The 16,826-nt window shown below is 36.0% G+C and overlaps 2 protein-coding genes across 2 annotated transcripts in view; one reads left to right on the forward strand and one right to left on the reverse strand.

Annotated features, from left to right (window-relative positions):
• Positions 1–50: 50 nt before the first annotated feature.
• On the reverse strand, positions 51–15,253 carry LOC140144168 (ATP-dependent DNA helicase RecQ-like). Its single transcript, XM_072165993.1, has 5 exons — positions 15,103–15,253; positions 12,255–12,304; positions 10,855–10,993; positions 3,852–3,990; positions 51–1,764 (listed from the first exon to the last, which is right to left on the reverse strand). The coding sequence occupies exons 1-5, from the start codon at positions 15,251–15,253 to the stop codon at positions 1,080–1,082; spliced, it is 1,164 nt and encodes a 387-aa protein (XP_072022094.1). The 3' UTR covers positions 51–1,079.
• An 807-nt stretch (positions 15,254–16,060) lies between these two features.
• The window catches only part of LOC140144177 (uncharacterized), a 47,635-nt gene continuing 46,869 nt past the window's right edge, over positions 16,061–16,826 (forward strand). The window contains exon 1 of the mRNA XM_072166002.1: positions 16,061–16,220. The gene's annotated coding sequence lies outside the window, so the exon portion shown is untranslated. The remainder of the gene's footprint in view (positions 16,221–16,826) is intronic.

Consider the following 16,826-nt stretch of genomic DNA (forward strand, 5'->3'; position numbering starts at 1 on the left):
AAACTAGTCTACAATTTACCACAGGTGTAGCACCCCTTAAGCTGTATTTTCAATTTAATACGACCGCAGATTAATTCGTGTGGTGTTTACACTACACCGGGCCATCGGGCCCATACCTACTGCCCCTATAATATACATAACTTTTGTTACCACTGTGTTATTAGTTTTTGAGAAAAATGCAAAAATAGACACAAATTTATTGAGGGGTGTAGTACTCCCTTAAGTCGATTTCGACTTTTTACCAATGTAAACGGGGTATTAGATTGAATTCCAAAACTCTACTTAAAACTAGTGGATGACTTAAGAACATTCACTCATATGACATATTTATATTCCCTCAACATGTTCAATGGAAACAATATTTTCATGAGGTGAAATATGAACTGCTTCACTGGACTCGGCCGCCAACCACAAATGGAACCAATGACAATGCATATGATTCAGTAACCACTGGGCCAAGAGCATGAAGAGTATAATGAAACGTTAAGGGGGCGCAACACTAAATAAGCGTCCCATAGGATAACATGTGATTTCGGGCAACTTCGAGCGCGATTCCTGGCGTCCCTTAAATAAATTTGGTATAAAATTAAAGCTCTGTTTCTGTAGATTTCAAACCTTTTGTCGGCATATATCGCGATGACCGTTGACTTTCTTGGGTATTTCGCGGTGCAAAAAATGCCTACAAATACACCAAACTCGCCACTCGCATTTAAAAATCAGAAGGCGTCTTAATCCGCCGCAGAGAATTGCTTTTGAATGTTTGAGATAAACTAACCGGTTTTTTTTTCTGCATGCTATCATTGAAGACACTTGTCGAATTCATATGAGGTGATATCGAGTGATTTAAAGTTGGATTTAAAGTGAACATGTCGGTAAATAATGGTCGCTATCAATCTCATATTTACTACGGACTATATATATAACTATCCGATTTTCGTTAATTCTTATATAGGGGCTTACATAAAATGCGTAGTGATTTAGTGTTGCGCCCTGTTAAGTTCATAATCCTATACCATCATTTCAATTATTTTGCGAGACAAACTTTTCAAGTTTTGGTGATTTCTGTGGACATGCGCATTTCATTTCACATACATTGCAACACCTGCACATGTCACACGCACACACCCCCACACACCTGTTATCGCACACCTTCTTATCTTTCTCCTTATTTTTAACTCATCTTCTAGGTCACTGCTAACGGTGAATGCTTGAAGACAGTGATGCCTAATACAAACTCCTGCATCCATACGGTCAACTAGCCGCTTCATTGTGGGATCGCTATTCATGGTGATGCTGCGCTTAAAGGCGTAGCAGATGACCATTCCATTATCTCCATCCCTGGCAGCTCGGCCTGATTGTTGCCAGAAGTTGGTGAGCGTGTCAGGCAACCCATAATGAATGATTCGGCGAACATCCGGAACATTGACCCCAATCCCAAACGCAACAGTGGCAACCAGTACGCGGAGAGTCCCGCCAACTGCAGTCATCCGCTGTGCTACTCTGGCATCGGAATTGGCGTCTAAATGCGCATGGAACATTTCCACAACGCGGTTTTCAACGTCGGGCTCCCCGTCATACAATGTGTCCTCGTCGATATTGTCGACGAACCATTCGTAAATATCGCTGGCGTTAGTTATGCTCTTGACATAAATAATAGTCCTCTCCGTGTGTACGCCGCGTTCCTGAATTTCCTTTAGTAACCAATTCAGTGATTGCTTGAATTTGTCTCTGGGTGGTTTACACAGTCCCAGGTAGATATTAGGCCTTTGAAATAGAATGAACATAAACCGCAATGTTTGTCGGGTATTAAAATATAACGTGTATTAGTCAAGTGCGCTCATTTTGGTTGTGATTTTAGTGTGCACCATGATGGTCGTGGGTGTCAATCCCGGGAGGATATGGGGACGTGGCCCCACCTTTTAGCAAAATGAGTGATTTTTGTTATTTTCAGCCACTTCTTAACAATTTGGGCCGGTTGCCCAACCCCACCACACACATATTTCAAGCCGGATATGCTGGCATGCTCAAAGACAAGTGCAAACTGATATCGATTTTAGGCTAAGGGGGTACTACATCCATTTCATTTTTGGTGCGTTGTTTTGCATCTTCTCGTTCTATTTGGTGGCATCGGTATCAATGTAGCTTACATGGTTTTAAAGGTAGAAGCCATAAAGTGGTAAATCACTGATGTACCACTTTTTGGGTGTACACAATGGGTGTAGTAGCCCCCTCAACACGTTTATTGACGTTATTATCTATTATGGGAGAAAACAAATTGATGTCAAGAGTATAACGTCACCGACATAATACATGTGGATAATTGAATGCATGTCACACAACATGATTGTACAGAAAATAATTATTAATGAAACTTACTGTCAATTGTGCAATATTACTTTGCCACGAATGTTTTTCTTATACGACAAGTCGGTGCGATGGCCACATTATGGCTGAGCTAGTGTAACATATGTATGAAGTGCTCTAAGCATGTTTTATCATATACAGATTGAGCTATTCCAGAAAATAGGTTCACATCCCCTATAGAGGAGTACATTTTCAATCAAAGAAATGTCTGCATTTCCAAGTCTGCTTTCTGAAAACAACTGCAATTCCAGTTGCCGATGTCACTTGAAAAAGCTTGGAAATCCAATTAAATGAAGGAAATATCACGGAGATGTCCAAAATGAGGTCTAAAATTGAGGATTTCTGATTTTGAACTCATCATCATCTCATTCTGCCTGATTTTTTTACCTTTGGACACTTGAAAAGTCTGCATTTCCAACAGTCACGATTGCACACAAAGTCCGGAAATCCGAAATCCTCTATAGGGGGTGTGCATCTATTTTCTGGAATAGCCCATTACACATCAATTTGTAAGCGCTCTTTATAGCAAAGTCATAGTTCATTGAATTGACAACCGATAGATAAAACAGCCGCAAATAGTAAGTTTTTGCAAAAGATTGAAATGAAGCTAGTATATGGACAATATACATGTAAGTGTTCTCTTTCATTTAATGTTACCCGGTATTTATTTAATCATCTTTATTAAGCAAAAGAAGAAGAACATATAACCCCAAGATCAACTCTACCTTCGAATTTGCACACGATAGAATGTGAAGCAAAATCTTGGCTAGACTTCTCGAGCAAGCTGTGCTTGGAAATCTTGGAAATATAATGGGTGTATCGGGGTGGAAACTGTGCGTAGATGGATTTATAAGGGAAGTTTTTGTAGCCAAACTTTTTCATATGAATAATAGAAACAAAATGTACAATATTATATACAAGTGCAATTACACCATGTTAGTAGAGGCCGAGGTTAACTTGTATTTCAACTTGCATATCACCCGCATCAAAGCACTTTTTAGAAGTACGTCTACCCAAAAACATCCAAATCAGGTATTTTTCAAAAATGCCAAAGCATTAATACAGTATGACCAAAGTAAGTATTATGTGGTTGTTTCGATACTGAAGCAAGCATTTGACTGATATTAGTTGTCATGAAGACGCCTAACACCACCGGTATCCATCAGTGAAGAGGCCTGAAGAAAACCCAATGACAAACCACACGTTTTGAGTAAAATTGTAAGGACCTATCCAAAATTGAATGTGGTTTTCAACTAATTTTTGTTTCGGAATCTTAATGCTGAATTGATCGACTCTTTTTGATTAACATATTTTATTTTATGTCTATATGTATACGATTAAGGTAACCTTTTCCCCATTTCGTTGTTTTTCATTGCCTAAAAGACACCCTTTTGACACCTTTTGATATATATGGGTAATGGGGTGATATACATCTTGAAATACGGATAACCACCCGGGACATGAGGCATTATCATAAATAGGCGTACCTGTCAGGCAATTGACTGACTATTTTTACGTCAGGTTTCAGTGAGAGAGTCCGTTTCAAATGGTCCAAATGCGGTGTGGTTAAAGTGGCAGTTAGCGCCAAAATTCCTGCTTGTGGTACCAAAGAATGAAGACGACTTACTTTTTGTAAGTTTCACGGAATGTGGTGCCCCTGAATTAATCATAATAGTATAAAGTAGTTCACGTTCTCTGCTATAGTAGAAAAGTCACATGTGTATTATTTTGTGAAAAGAATAGCTACAATTTATAAGCCCGCGTTTAAAAGGGCAATATCCAAATGTTAAAGCACAATAATGTTTACCGGTATTCATTATACATTGATAAGTGGTTAAAGTGTCGCTAGAAAGTGGCGAACGAGTTAGGCCCTTCATATTTGATTTTCAGTTTACTGTTTCACTCCAGCATCCAAATATTTAGAATTTGTAAATATTTCATTATTTGAGTTTTATTTCACGTTTTCTCTCCTGAAATTTTAATTATTCAATTTGGTACATTCTTACTTGAATCATATAAACTATGATGCTGAAAAAAAAACCAATGAACCCCCTGCATTATTATATTGGAACATAATTAAATGCGCAGTGCCAAAACGCACTCTTGATATTGGGCTGTGACTACTCGTTTCAAATAAAGAAATTATAAGTAATTAATGGTTACCATAAGGTAAACTAAGAATTAAATGTGAATGGCCTTATACAGATGCACCTATGTATATTATTTAATAATATGATCTGTCAAGATTCTCCATGATCATGACTAGTTACTACGACTCGCCATGAATCAATATTCGTAACGCATTATGATAGTAAGTTGCTGTCGTTAAGTGAGTTGTACATTATTTTGAATCACTGAACGTTCAATTGGTCAAACACAGATCTTTTATACAGGAGTCACCTGTAAAATGATCTTCAATGAATTTGTATATAGTGAGAAAAGGGTTAAGGTCGTGTACATGTATATTGTAGGCCCTAATTGATTGTAACTTTCATGCAAAAGGCACCAGTGGTTTGTTTTATCCTTGAAACAAATAATTATGAGTATGACTATCATTCAATTGAGGCAAGTAAAATATTAAATAAGGGCCAATATTGTCGCCAACCTTTAATGCCGATAGGATATATTTTTTACTTTTCTTATTTGTTCCCTTATATGCCTTACTTTGTTTCTAAAATATTGTTACAATGAAAAGACATGTTAAGAGGTGTTTAGGGGTTTGGGGAAAATAACAAAGCCTTTGCAGTTGCAATATTACACAGAAATGAATAGTAAACTTTTAAACAAATTAATAAACAATAAGGGCTGCTGTCACCAAATTTGGAACAAAGTCCCAACGATAGACATTTATTTTACTTGGCCTTATAAAAGTCTACTCATCACTATCATACCGTGTAGATAAAAGACGGTTACCCATAGGATCTGTAACCACATATAATATTGGGACAGAGTATCATCCCGGGCGGGGGGGGCAATGTCATTACAAGGTGGACACCGTGCTCATATATGGACTTTCAAAAATGGACCGTAAACAAGTAATTATCCTTTGATCTCAGAATACCCTAAACAAGTATTTTGTCATGTTTTCCCCCACCCTAAACAAGTATTTTCAAATCAAGTCTGAAATCATACCCTGATCAAGTAAGCCTTTGCTGGACGAATTCCCGTTTATGTCGTGGAGAACCACCGTATGTTAGCCTAACTTCTCAGCTCAATATCGCGCAGAAAAACTACCCTTTTTACGCGTTTTTGTACACGAGCATGGTGTCTACCTTGTAAATGGCAGTGCCCCCCGGGAGTATCATGCACACCTAACCTGTACTTTAACAGGTTGATATCCACAGAATGTGTCATTATTATGGCTCCAATTATTGAAAGAAAATATGAGCAAGCATTACTGGGTAGATATGTATCCAAAATCTACAGAGCACTCATGATAATGTTACTTGTTTCTTAATACTAATGTCATGTTCAAGAATAGGGAAGCTTCATCAGGATCTGTGATCCCATTTCGCGAGTAAAATCGGCTGTGTGAAATATCCAGTGTATTTGTCCTATTGTGCTGAAGCTTATCACTTGGTATAACACGGGGAATAACTGATATAAGCCTATTAAATTATTAATAGTATACTCTACTCCCTATACAAAAATACACCACTAATTTGTTGGAATTAAAGTCATAATGTACGATCTTTTTTCAGAATTTACCTTTATTTTTTTCAAAACCGATTTTTTGGCATATTTGTAATACTTACACATGTTCTAACTTAATAAATCTATGAGCAAACTGTCGAATTCGTCCTATTTGTAGTAAAACAGGACGATTTTCTGTTGGTCCGACAGAAACTCATAATTATGATAGAGGTGAAGTTTATGATGTTGTTTCTTTGCAAATTCCCAATGTTTTCGCGTCCAAATGTATTGGGAACTTTCATAATAATTGCATATTATCATTTTAGAAGAAAAAAAAAAAATCTAAAAATTGAAAAACATCGTACATTAAGGCTTTAACAAAATATGAGGCCGTTTTGGCAAATGAAAGAGCTTAATAATTAATAATTTATTTTAAGTGCCAATGAAAGTAAGGTTTGATGATAATTTGGGTATACATTCTTAGTTCTACAAAACACATTATTGTAATGTTTTAAAACAAGTCATCAGAATTTATATAAAATATACAATTGATGAGTTGAACTGATAGCCTATACTACACATTTGTAATGCTTATAGACTTGTCCCACTTGTTGGAATTTTGTGACTAAAAGGAGGAGGATTTCGTGATCCTACCATCTTATTTTTAGAACATTTTCAGTCAATATCCACGAAATAAAATTATTCCCAAAATTTCAGTTGATTTCGATTTTACGTTTGCGAGTTATGCATGATTTTATGTGTATTGCACTGCTCCATAGGCCACTGTTGTAATTTCGTTCTGGTACCAGAATGAAATTCAAATTGGGCGATATTTTTCCTAAACGAATTAATCTGCAAGAAATATTTGGTACATAAACATTATGTGGCCAGAGTTATCCATTGGTATAAAAATCTCAAATTGAGAAAAGTGGGGGGCTGTGGATCACGAAATGCCTTTTATGAATTTACAAGAAATCATACAAAATTGCATGTTCTTTAACCATTTCCGCTGAAATTGATAAAAGGATTAAAATTTTAGAAGCAATTATAACAATACCGGTAACTAATGGATTAAGATTGACCTATATGTTTCATTTCGCAAAAAACAGGATAATAATTTTGTAACTCAACAAGTTAGTGGTATCTTTTTCTGAAATATAATGTACGTTGTAGGTTATTGAATTGAGTACATTCTTACCAGTCCATGATGCAATGACATTCGTCATATACCACGACTTGTGTCCTGCTGGCGTATACACGTTTGATTACACCATGCCAAAAGGGGGCTAAAAATGATTCTGGAGAACCAAAAATCAGTGTTGCCTTGCCTTGCTCCACTTCTGTGAAAGACATGAATATAGCTCTACGATTAAGAGTCTTAAGCCTTAAAAGGGGTTATAGGTAACCCGATTAACAGCCTCATCCCACACTTGACCCATGAAAATGTATTTTTTTGTAGGAGGAGGTGAAACGTCCTATATTTTGTCATTAACATATCGAAATTAGGCGGTCGAAATTGTTGAAATAGTTTCAACTATGGTTGGCCTATACCACGTTTGAGGGTAAAATACGCCGAATGTTAACTCCTAATTTGAATATGTTAATGAAAAAAATAGGATGTTTCATTTCAAATAAATTTCTTACGATTATCATTAATCGAAATACTTAAGACTGCCAGTATGACCCTGTAATGGATACATTTAGAAGAACATTGACGTGTTTTTGTGTTTTTGTTTTGCATGGATGCTTGAAAGGAATGCCATTTTAGGTTAGGCATTATATAGGCCTAAGTTTTAAAGAATTCGATTTTCAAGGTATATCAGGTTTCCTTCCTTTAAATATGCTTCCGCAATCTGGATGTTTTGTGAATTTAAAGCACTAATGCATAAATAGTAAAACACAATTATGTGATGCATAAATGACGAAACCTACATGGCCGTTTTCGCCAAACCGGCGTTTGACAAACATTTAGTGATCACAAACGTTTGCCAAACGTTTACGAAAATGTTACACAAATGTTTGGCTCCTTATCCGTTTATAAACCGTTTGATTATAAATGTTTGACAAACGTTTGTGATCGACAATTGTTTGACAAACGTTTTAGTAGCGATGTATATTAAATGAATTAAATAAATGTTTGGCAAACAATTAATAAATACGTCTTGTTAATGTTTTTCAATAAAATCATCAGATTGATGTTTGTCAATTTTCATCAACTAAACATTTCGAAACAAAAGCACATTTTACATTAAAAATCACATTTTTATACAAAAATCACATATTTTTTTCCAAAATATCATTTTTTCTCCAAAATCACATTTTTTACCAAAAAAGTAATTTTTTTCCAAAAATCAAATTTTTTTTCACATAGGCTAATCACATTTTGTTCAAAAAATAACATTTTTTCCAAAAAATCACATTTTTTCCCAAAAATCACATTTTTTTCCAAAAATGTGATTTTTGGACAAAAATGAGAGTTTTGGTAAAAAAATATGTGATTTTTGGTAAAAATGTGTTTTTTGTTTTAATGGATTATTTTAATTGTTTGCCAAACATTTATTTAATTCATTTAATATACATAATAATAAAACGTTTGTCAAACAATTGCCGATCACAAACGTTTGCCAAACATTTATGATCAAACTGTTTATAAACGGATAAGGAGCCAAACGTTTGTTAAACATTTTCATAAACGTTTGTCAAACGTTTGGCGAAAACAACTGTATACAAATAATTATGTACAAGTGTAGGTCCTTTTATAGTGTATATAGTCTAATTAGTATTATCTACCTCGAGTCACTGACGCTATTGTTTTATTTATTTGGAAAACGCTTTTATAACAGCGGCACCCAACGTGTTGGTGGTGCATCCATACACAGCCGTTTTCGCCGAACGTTTGTCAAACAATTGCCGAGCACAAACGTTTGTCAAACATTTTCGTAAACGCCCGCAAACGTTTGGCAAACGTTTTGATCGCTAAATGTTTGTCAAACGTTTGGCGAAAGCGGCTATGTATCATAATAAAACAAGTAACGGTAAGATAACGCACAACATGCTGAACTTCAAATCTATAGTCTGTCCACATATAAAAATTCAATAGGCCTATAGCCGCTTTCGCCAAACGTTTGACAAACATTTAGCGATCAAAACGTTTGCCAAACGTTTACGGGCGTTTGCGAAAATGTTTGACAAACGTTTGTGCTCGGCAATTGTTTGACAAACGTTTGGCGAAAACGGCTGTATAGACCTCGCAAACTGGAGCTATCAGTGCAATGCGACGCATTATGCGAGTGTAAATGCTTCTTTGGCGCACCAACTAGTGCGCGATTTGTATTTGCCGATCGCACCACGTTCTGTACGCGTCGCATTTTTTGTAACACGCAGTGCATGTGACGCAAAACATCGACCCCCGATGCCACAGATTTGGTTGGTATACTTCTATATGTAGACAGACTGTATTGCCGGTGACTCGAGGTTATAGTAGTGCTCGGTGATAGTGTCAGAGATCATGAGTAATAGGCCGTGTACTGAATATTGCCACTTCGATAAAAAAAATTAGTGTCAAATCATTTCACACCACAGATGCTTTCGTCAAATGACTCGCATTCCAAATATACTTTATTTTGTCTATAGAGTAACAGTTTAGTAGGTCCAAAAGTTGTCATAATTGCAGGATTAAGACCAAATTTCTTAATCTTGTGCATAAACAAGAAGATCATGTTTTAAGCAAATAGCAATTTAATTATGCAAATTGGCAATACTATATAAATTGTGCAGAAAGCCTGAATATTACGAAATTGCCGTATTTGGTGATTCCTGAAAAATTAAAATTTGACAATGTGATTTTAATTGTTTGTGTGCAGTCCACACCCGCGTGAAGAGATTAAATATTATTCAAATGAGATTATGGTGATATTCATGAATGTTGACAGCAACATTAAAAAAAAACAACAAGTATAAGAATATTATATTTTTGCCTTTTAGTTTTGGTACAACAATGTTTGAATGTTTTGTGATGATAACCGCAAAGAAAATAGCTAAATTGTTCATAAGTTGTACACTTTTAAAATAAATTTATTCCTTTTATTGCAAACATGAAATAAATACAATATTAAGAACAAATACATATTGAATATACGTCTTATATCCTTAATTTTTCTTTGATGTTATTGCCCTAAGCACATGCACATACAGGAAGGAGGAGAACATCGAATAGCGTCAACATGGTCAAAGCTGGTTTGTATGTTACCACTGTTGTTCCACTTTTAAAGTGTCCAAAGGCAAACAAATCCGGCAGAAAAATAGTTCCAAATCAGTCATCCTCAATTTGAGAGCTCAATTTTGACATTTCCGTGATTTTCCTTCATTTAATTGGATTTCCAAGCTTTTTCAAGTGACATTGATTGACAACTGGAATTCCAGTCGTTTTAAGAAATCAGACTTGGAAATCCGGACATTTCTTTCATTGAAAATACACTCATCTATTATGTGTATTGGGGGTGTGCACTTATTTTCTGGAATAGCCCATTGCATGTTTTGTCATTTTGTAAAGAAATGAGAGAAAATTTGACAAAGTGGTACACAAAATGAAGAGGCAAATCTTTTCATTCTATTGGTGACATCGGTATCAATGTAGCTGACATGCTTTTAAACGTAGAAGCCAAGAAGTGGTATACATCACTGTTTTTAAAAAGTGAAGTAAAATGGCTGATATATTTTGGGGTGCAAGTATAGGCAGTATGGTGCAAGTATATGAACATTAAAAAAATTTACTAAAATCTACAAGTGATTAAATGACAAGTTTCGATAGTGTACACTACAAGTGCTAAAGTGGAAATAACTTAACATCAGGATTACCCTTTTTTTCCCTGTCGGGCATGTCAGGCCGTATCCAATAGGCCGCCACATTGTGGGCCTGCAGAAACTCTACCTGCTCTCGCAGGAGCGCTCTCAATGGTGCAATAACAAGTGCACACTTTATAGCGTCACTTTTGAGCTAAAAAATAATACATTAATTCATAATTATTGACAAATATTGATGTCCAATGACTGCACCGGATCTAGATTTACATGTGATGGTCACATTTATTTCATTAATAATTGTCAGAACCATTTCTTTATTATTGCTTGCTGTGTTCCTATTGCAGTTATTTTTCATAGTAGGCCCCTATATATTATTATTGTTCATTTCACTAAAAGAAAGAACAAATGAACAATAAATGACCCAAAAACAATTGAATAGATAATTATACCAAAACATGCATCCATATAGGTCTACCTCCAATAATTACCTGACAAAACAATAGAACTGTTTACTATATCATATATAAACATGACAAAATGGAGCAGAATGTGTTTCTCTGACATTCAATTGCAGTTAAGTTATCATGGTTATGACATCGGGCACTGTAAATATTCGCATAATCATTTTAACCTGACACCATAATTATGATGATCTCATATTTGAACCGAGGCCTATGTTTCCAAAGGGGTTTGATTGCATAATCATAAAGACCACTACGGCAAAATGTCTGCGGCGGTTAATTTAGACAAATAAATAATTTAAAGCAATAATAAGTTGTTTTCCTTCCGGTGTCGCGTCGGATGCGTGCCGTTAGACCAAAATAAACGCCATGTCGGACAAAAGTCTTTAAACATGGAAAAGGTTCCAAGTCAGCAAAAACATCTGGTCGTGTTAAAAAACATGAAGTTGTGTTAATGTTTTCTAATGATCAGAAAGGAGTCTCCAAGTATTGATACTTTATAGTACTGGGGCCCAAGCACTGATTAAGACCTCGGCATCGCTGGATTCAGATGTTCTTGCTGACTTAGAACGTTTGCCATGTTTAGAAACTTTTGTCATGCTAATTGAAAAATTGAAAATGATTATCAAGTTCAATATTTTGTTTAATCCCAGTCCTTTACTAAGGATCACCAACAAACTTATTTGATGAATAAGTGTATCAAGGCATGCAAGGAATCTCTATAGACATGATAGACCTTGCATATCAAGCAGAGCGATGAAAAATCTGGCAAGTGGCCGAAATTTAAATTTGATTAAATTTAACTTGATTTGTTGATTAATTTAACTTCTCTGTTCTGTGCATGTTTGTTCAATTTGTTTTGAGGTGTGGAAGTAAACGGCATTTGTACATATTTTAAACAAAGGTAGTTCAAGTTGTAAACCCCTCTTTATACCATCCACTTCATGTGACCTATTCAAGTATTGACAACTGATACAACGTATTAGTAGTTACCTCATTTAAGATAAGAATTGGTGCGTAAAAGCACAGCGACTTGCCAAACCCTGAAAAAGTAAAACAATAGCAACACCATTACAATTATTTAATAGACATCAGTGACACCACGAATAAAACCATTCGTGTACTAAGAATTCCTTTAAAAAAGGAACGGGCTAGCAGCTCATTGAAATTGTTTATTTGCATAATAAATACAAAATTGATCACTGAGACTAGTATACCTTAATATACTAGTCTCAGATTGATCACGCTAAAATTCTAAGCTCAAAATATTTATTTTTAGTCCAAATATTTCTTATGATATTGATACATATGAATTGCAATATCACAATTTACTAGTATGCAAAAAATAAGCGCATGATTTAATCCATATGTTTAAAAACCATTACATTTGTAATACTTAATTCAGAGGCTTGTTTTATCTGAGAACAACAACAGTATACGTTGTGTGAATTGAGAATGTTTACAGTCCCTTCTCTCAAAGCAGGCATGCACATGTCATTTCATGAAGTCAACTTTTTATAGGTAAAATCTATCTCGTTGGAAGGAACTCATTGCTTAAATTGCCTTTTGCATAATATCAATTTTAATTGTCATTGTCCTCATAATATTAGGTTCCCAATGATATGATGTTGTCCGAGTAATATAAGCGGCACTTTAAGCAACAAAGGTCACGGTGTATTGGGTGTTTTTTATTAACCCAATAATTTTCGATTGCAAACAAACATGACACATAATCAATTCGTGCATAACACACAAACGCAAAAACGTAATCAAGTGAAATTTTGTGAATAAGCTTTTTCGTGCATACAGTCAGTCCACTTTGAAGTACAAAGTACAGACGCGGACGCACACATTGTGCCGACTTTGAAAACACGCATACCTGCAGCAGAGACGCATCACTACGCACTGTTAATGGCTGTATACGCGCGCGTTGTCACTTTGTACTTCAGAGTGGAGAAGCTGTAGGCCTATCTTCTGATAAAATGTCATAAAAAGTCCAGTCAATGTAAACAAATATTAGTGGTGTCACCCACCACTAATTGCAACATATTTTTTTTCACTTTTATACAATTTAGAGATGTCCCTGAACATCATACCAAAAATATACTAAAATATACTTGGTGGAAAGGTAGTTTTTGGCGGGAAAATGTCATACAGGGGTCAAATTTCAAAATTGCTCTAATCTTATTACAAACTATACCAAAGGATTCCTCTACTCTTAAGGATTCAGAAAAAGTATAGTTTGTCATATCTGTGATGTATCATTCTCAAGTTATAGGCCTAAGCAAAAAGGTCACATTTTGGGCTCCACGTGGGTCAACTTCGAAAAAATGCTCCGATCTCCTTAAAATGGTCTCAATGTGTTCGTCCTTTAAAAATACTCCAAAATAAGAATAGTTTGCCATATCTTGGACGTTTCGTTACCTAGGTAGCAGGGTAAAAGTGGTCATTGACCATTGCCCTCTATTGACCCCGACCTAGTTTTCGATGTTACGCATTTAGTTAAACGACCTAAACAGTGGAGATATTCTTTAAATGAATTATGTTTGCAAGCCGAACAATTTGAGACCATTTTGGTTAAAATCAGACAATTTTGAGTTTTTTGACCTCTGTTGAACCCAACATTTGACCTTTGACCTTTTCGGTTATAACTCAAGAACCGTTCATTACAGATATGGCAAACTATACTTTTTCTGAATCCTTATGACTAGAGGAATGATTTGGTATAGTTTTAAAATGATTGGAGCGATTTTGAAATTTGACCCCTGTATGACCTTTTCCCGCCAAAAACTACCTTTCCACCAAGTATATTTTAGTATACTTTTTGTATGCTGTTCAGGGGACATCTCTGACATTTATAGCAGTGAAAAAATTCTGTTGCAATTAGTGGCGAGTCAAAACCCACTTTGACTAAAAAGAGGATGCTATGATAACGCAATACGCCTTTAAGGGGTTACTACCCGGGGTTACTACACCCCCGTGGTAAATTTGTGACTATTTGTGCATTTTTCTCACAAAATAATAACACACTTGTAACAAAAGTTATGTATATTATTGGGGCAAGGAATCCAATTAGTACACTGAATTTTCATTGACTCAAGACAAGCGGTTCAGTATAATATGATACAGGAAAGGAGGTACATCCTAGCGGTACCTTATTTCTTATCATACATAACAAACCGCTTGTCTGGGGTCACTGAAATTCCAGTGAAGTAATCAGGGGTAGCGTTAACCCCCGGCGTTAACCCCCGATCGGGGGTGAATGGCCCCCTAAATGTCAAAAATATTAATTTGTCACCCTCCATATATTGGGAATGTGCAAGCTCATGCAGGGGTGAACTCTGACCCTCTACTTTTGGACCTTACCTACCCCTGACTATACAGTGCAAAATATTGTTCACCCCCGAGATTCAATTTTCACCCTATGTATTTGGATTTTCTGCAAGCTCGGGAGTGAAAAACACGGGACCTAGCTATAGAGCTAAATGCAACAATCATTCATGGTGACTTAAAAAAAACAAAAATTTTGTTTCTTAAATATGCAGTTAAAGTTATAATTTGTGACATAAACACAAGTTATAACTTTGCATATTGAAGACACAAAATGTTTTTGGGGGCTTTTTTATATTCAACCATGAAAGATCTTAGTATTAATAGCTCTTGCTAGGTCCACAGATAGGCCTACTCCAAATCTGAAAAAAAAATGGAATTTTACTTATTTTTATATATAACAAAAAAATTGAAACAAAAAATTGGTCAGGCCTTAATCTGAGGAGCGGGCGGTGGAGGACAAACAAACATTTTATTTGGCCCTATAGTATTAAAATAATGTACAACTAACCTGTAGGTAATACACCGACAACGTCATTTTCATTTAAAATATGGTGGATGATTAACTCCTGGTGTGTTTTTAACTTAAAATCAAAATCATGTCGTTTACAAACTTCAACAAAACCAGAACGAACAGAATCTACCGTGAAAACAGACGCCATGGTCGTGTTGCAGGTTTGAATCCCGGTTTGAATCAAAAGAAATGGAGAGAAGGTTACGTATTACTTAACACAATGATCCTTTGATGCGGATTTCTTTAAGGCGAAAACCTATTCAAATGGGAAACGTTTTGTTCATGACAAAAGGATTAACGCTTTAATACCAAGCAGATTACTAAAGGTGCGTGATCCAGTTACCAGGGACTTACATAACCACTTCGAAGTTTGTGTGTAAGCGTCACCTGGTATCTTTTGTTCTTACAGCTCTTTTAATAGGCCTACACATTAAAAAGCATGACATTTTGATTTGTCGAACACGTAGGGGGCCTATGCGATATGTGTCTCCCGAAGTAGGTATTCCTCAAATGTTGAAGTCATGTGATAAAGTTTGAAGAATTAAAAGGGGACATATACTGACAGTAAAAGCTAACATTTTATGGAAAATAAACTCTCTATTTGTACAGAAATGTGAGAATATAACTTAAAATGGCTTAAATGGACAGTAATGTAGGCCTTATTTTAGACGCATCATTCCGATAAATGCCAATTATTAAACTTAATCATCTATATACCCGCAAGAACGTGAAGTGGTGCATTAGTCTAGCAATTCTGTTTATGTCTGGTTTACGCGTCTGACACCTCAGTTCACAATCAATTATGTTAAACTTCAAAGGCAATTCATAAATTTCTGAGGGCGCTATTAAAAAATAACAATATCACTCGACAATGAACACTATCCTATTACGTGCTTTGACACCACCCTATTTCTCTTAATGGACTAATCCATTGCCACTCTCTGGCAAGATGACCTCTTCCCATTCTAATGACCTTTTATTTCGTGAAGTAAGGCGATCACCTGAGAATATTGCAGCAATTTTTCCAGAAATAGTGATGAAATACCTACCTAAATGCACCTGAAATGGCACATAGAACTGAGAATTACTTCGACAACACGCATAGTAACAAATTGGTAGGTAAAGCTGTGTACAAGGAGGTCTTTAGGGGATATTTCAGAATTGCCTATTGTTATTACAATGACATTACGTAACGGTAAGCTTACGTAATTTGTTTACCGACCGATATTCCGGGCAAAGGAACACTAGCCACGAATGCGAGGGCATCCGTGAGCAAATTCGTGGCTAGTGTTTCTCGAGCAACTTTGATGTGACTACAAGATGTGGACCACTGTCGGAATCTAGTCGGTGGTATACATCATGAGTCGCCGATGCGGCATCGAGCAGGTAACACATCGGAGGCTAGCAGTTGTAGTCACTACGTGATGACACTGCTGCATAGTACCCTACTGCCTTGTTTCCGATGTAGTCACTCTCCTGTAGTGACTCTGTCGGCCACCATAGTGTAGGTTATTCTGGAGTGACGGCGGTAGTGACTTCAAAGTTCCAGTGCGATGTAGTCACTCTGCCGCCAGGAATTTTGCAGTGTAGTATATCAAACATTAGCTTTGTATATGGGTTCTGATAGAAAGACTGAATGCTACTAGATTATTCAAATTGTAGTTACACTATGCATGTTCAATATTGTAACTTTCAAAGTTGATATCAGCATGAGGGTGCCA

This window comes from Amphiura filiformis, unplaced genomic scaffold, assembly GCF_039555335.1.
Source record: "Amphiura filiformis unplaced genomic scaffold, Afil_fr2py scaffold_44, whole genome shotgun sequence".
Lineage (NCBI taxonomy): Eukaryota > Metazoa > Echinodermata > Ophiuroidea > Amphilepidida > Amphiuridae > Amphiura > Amphiura filiformis.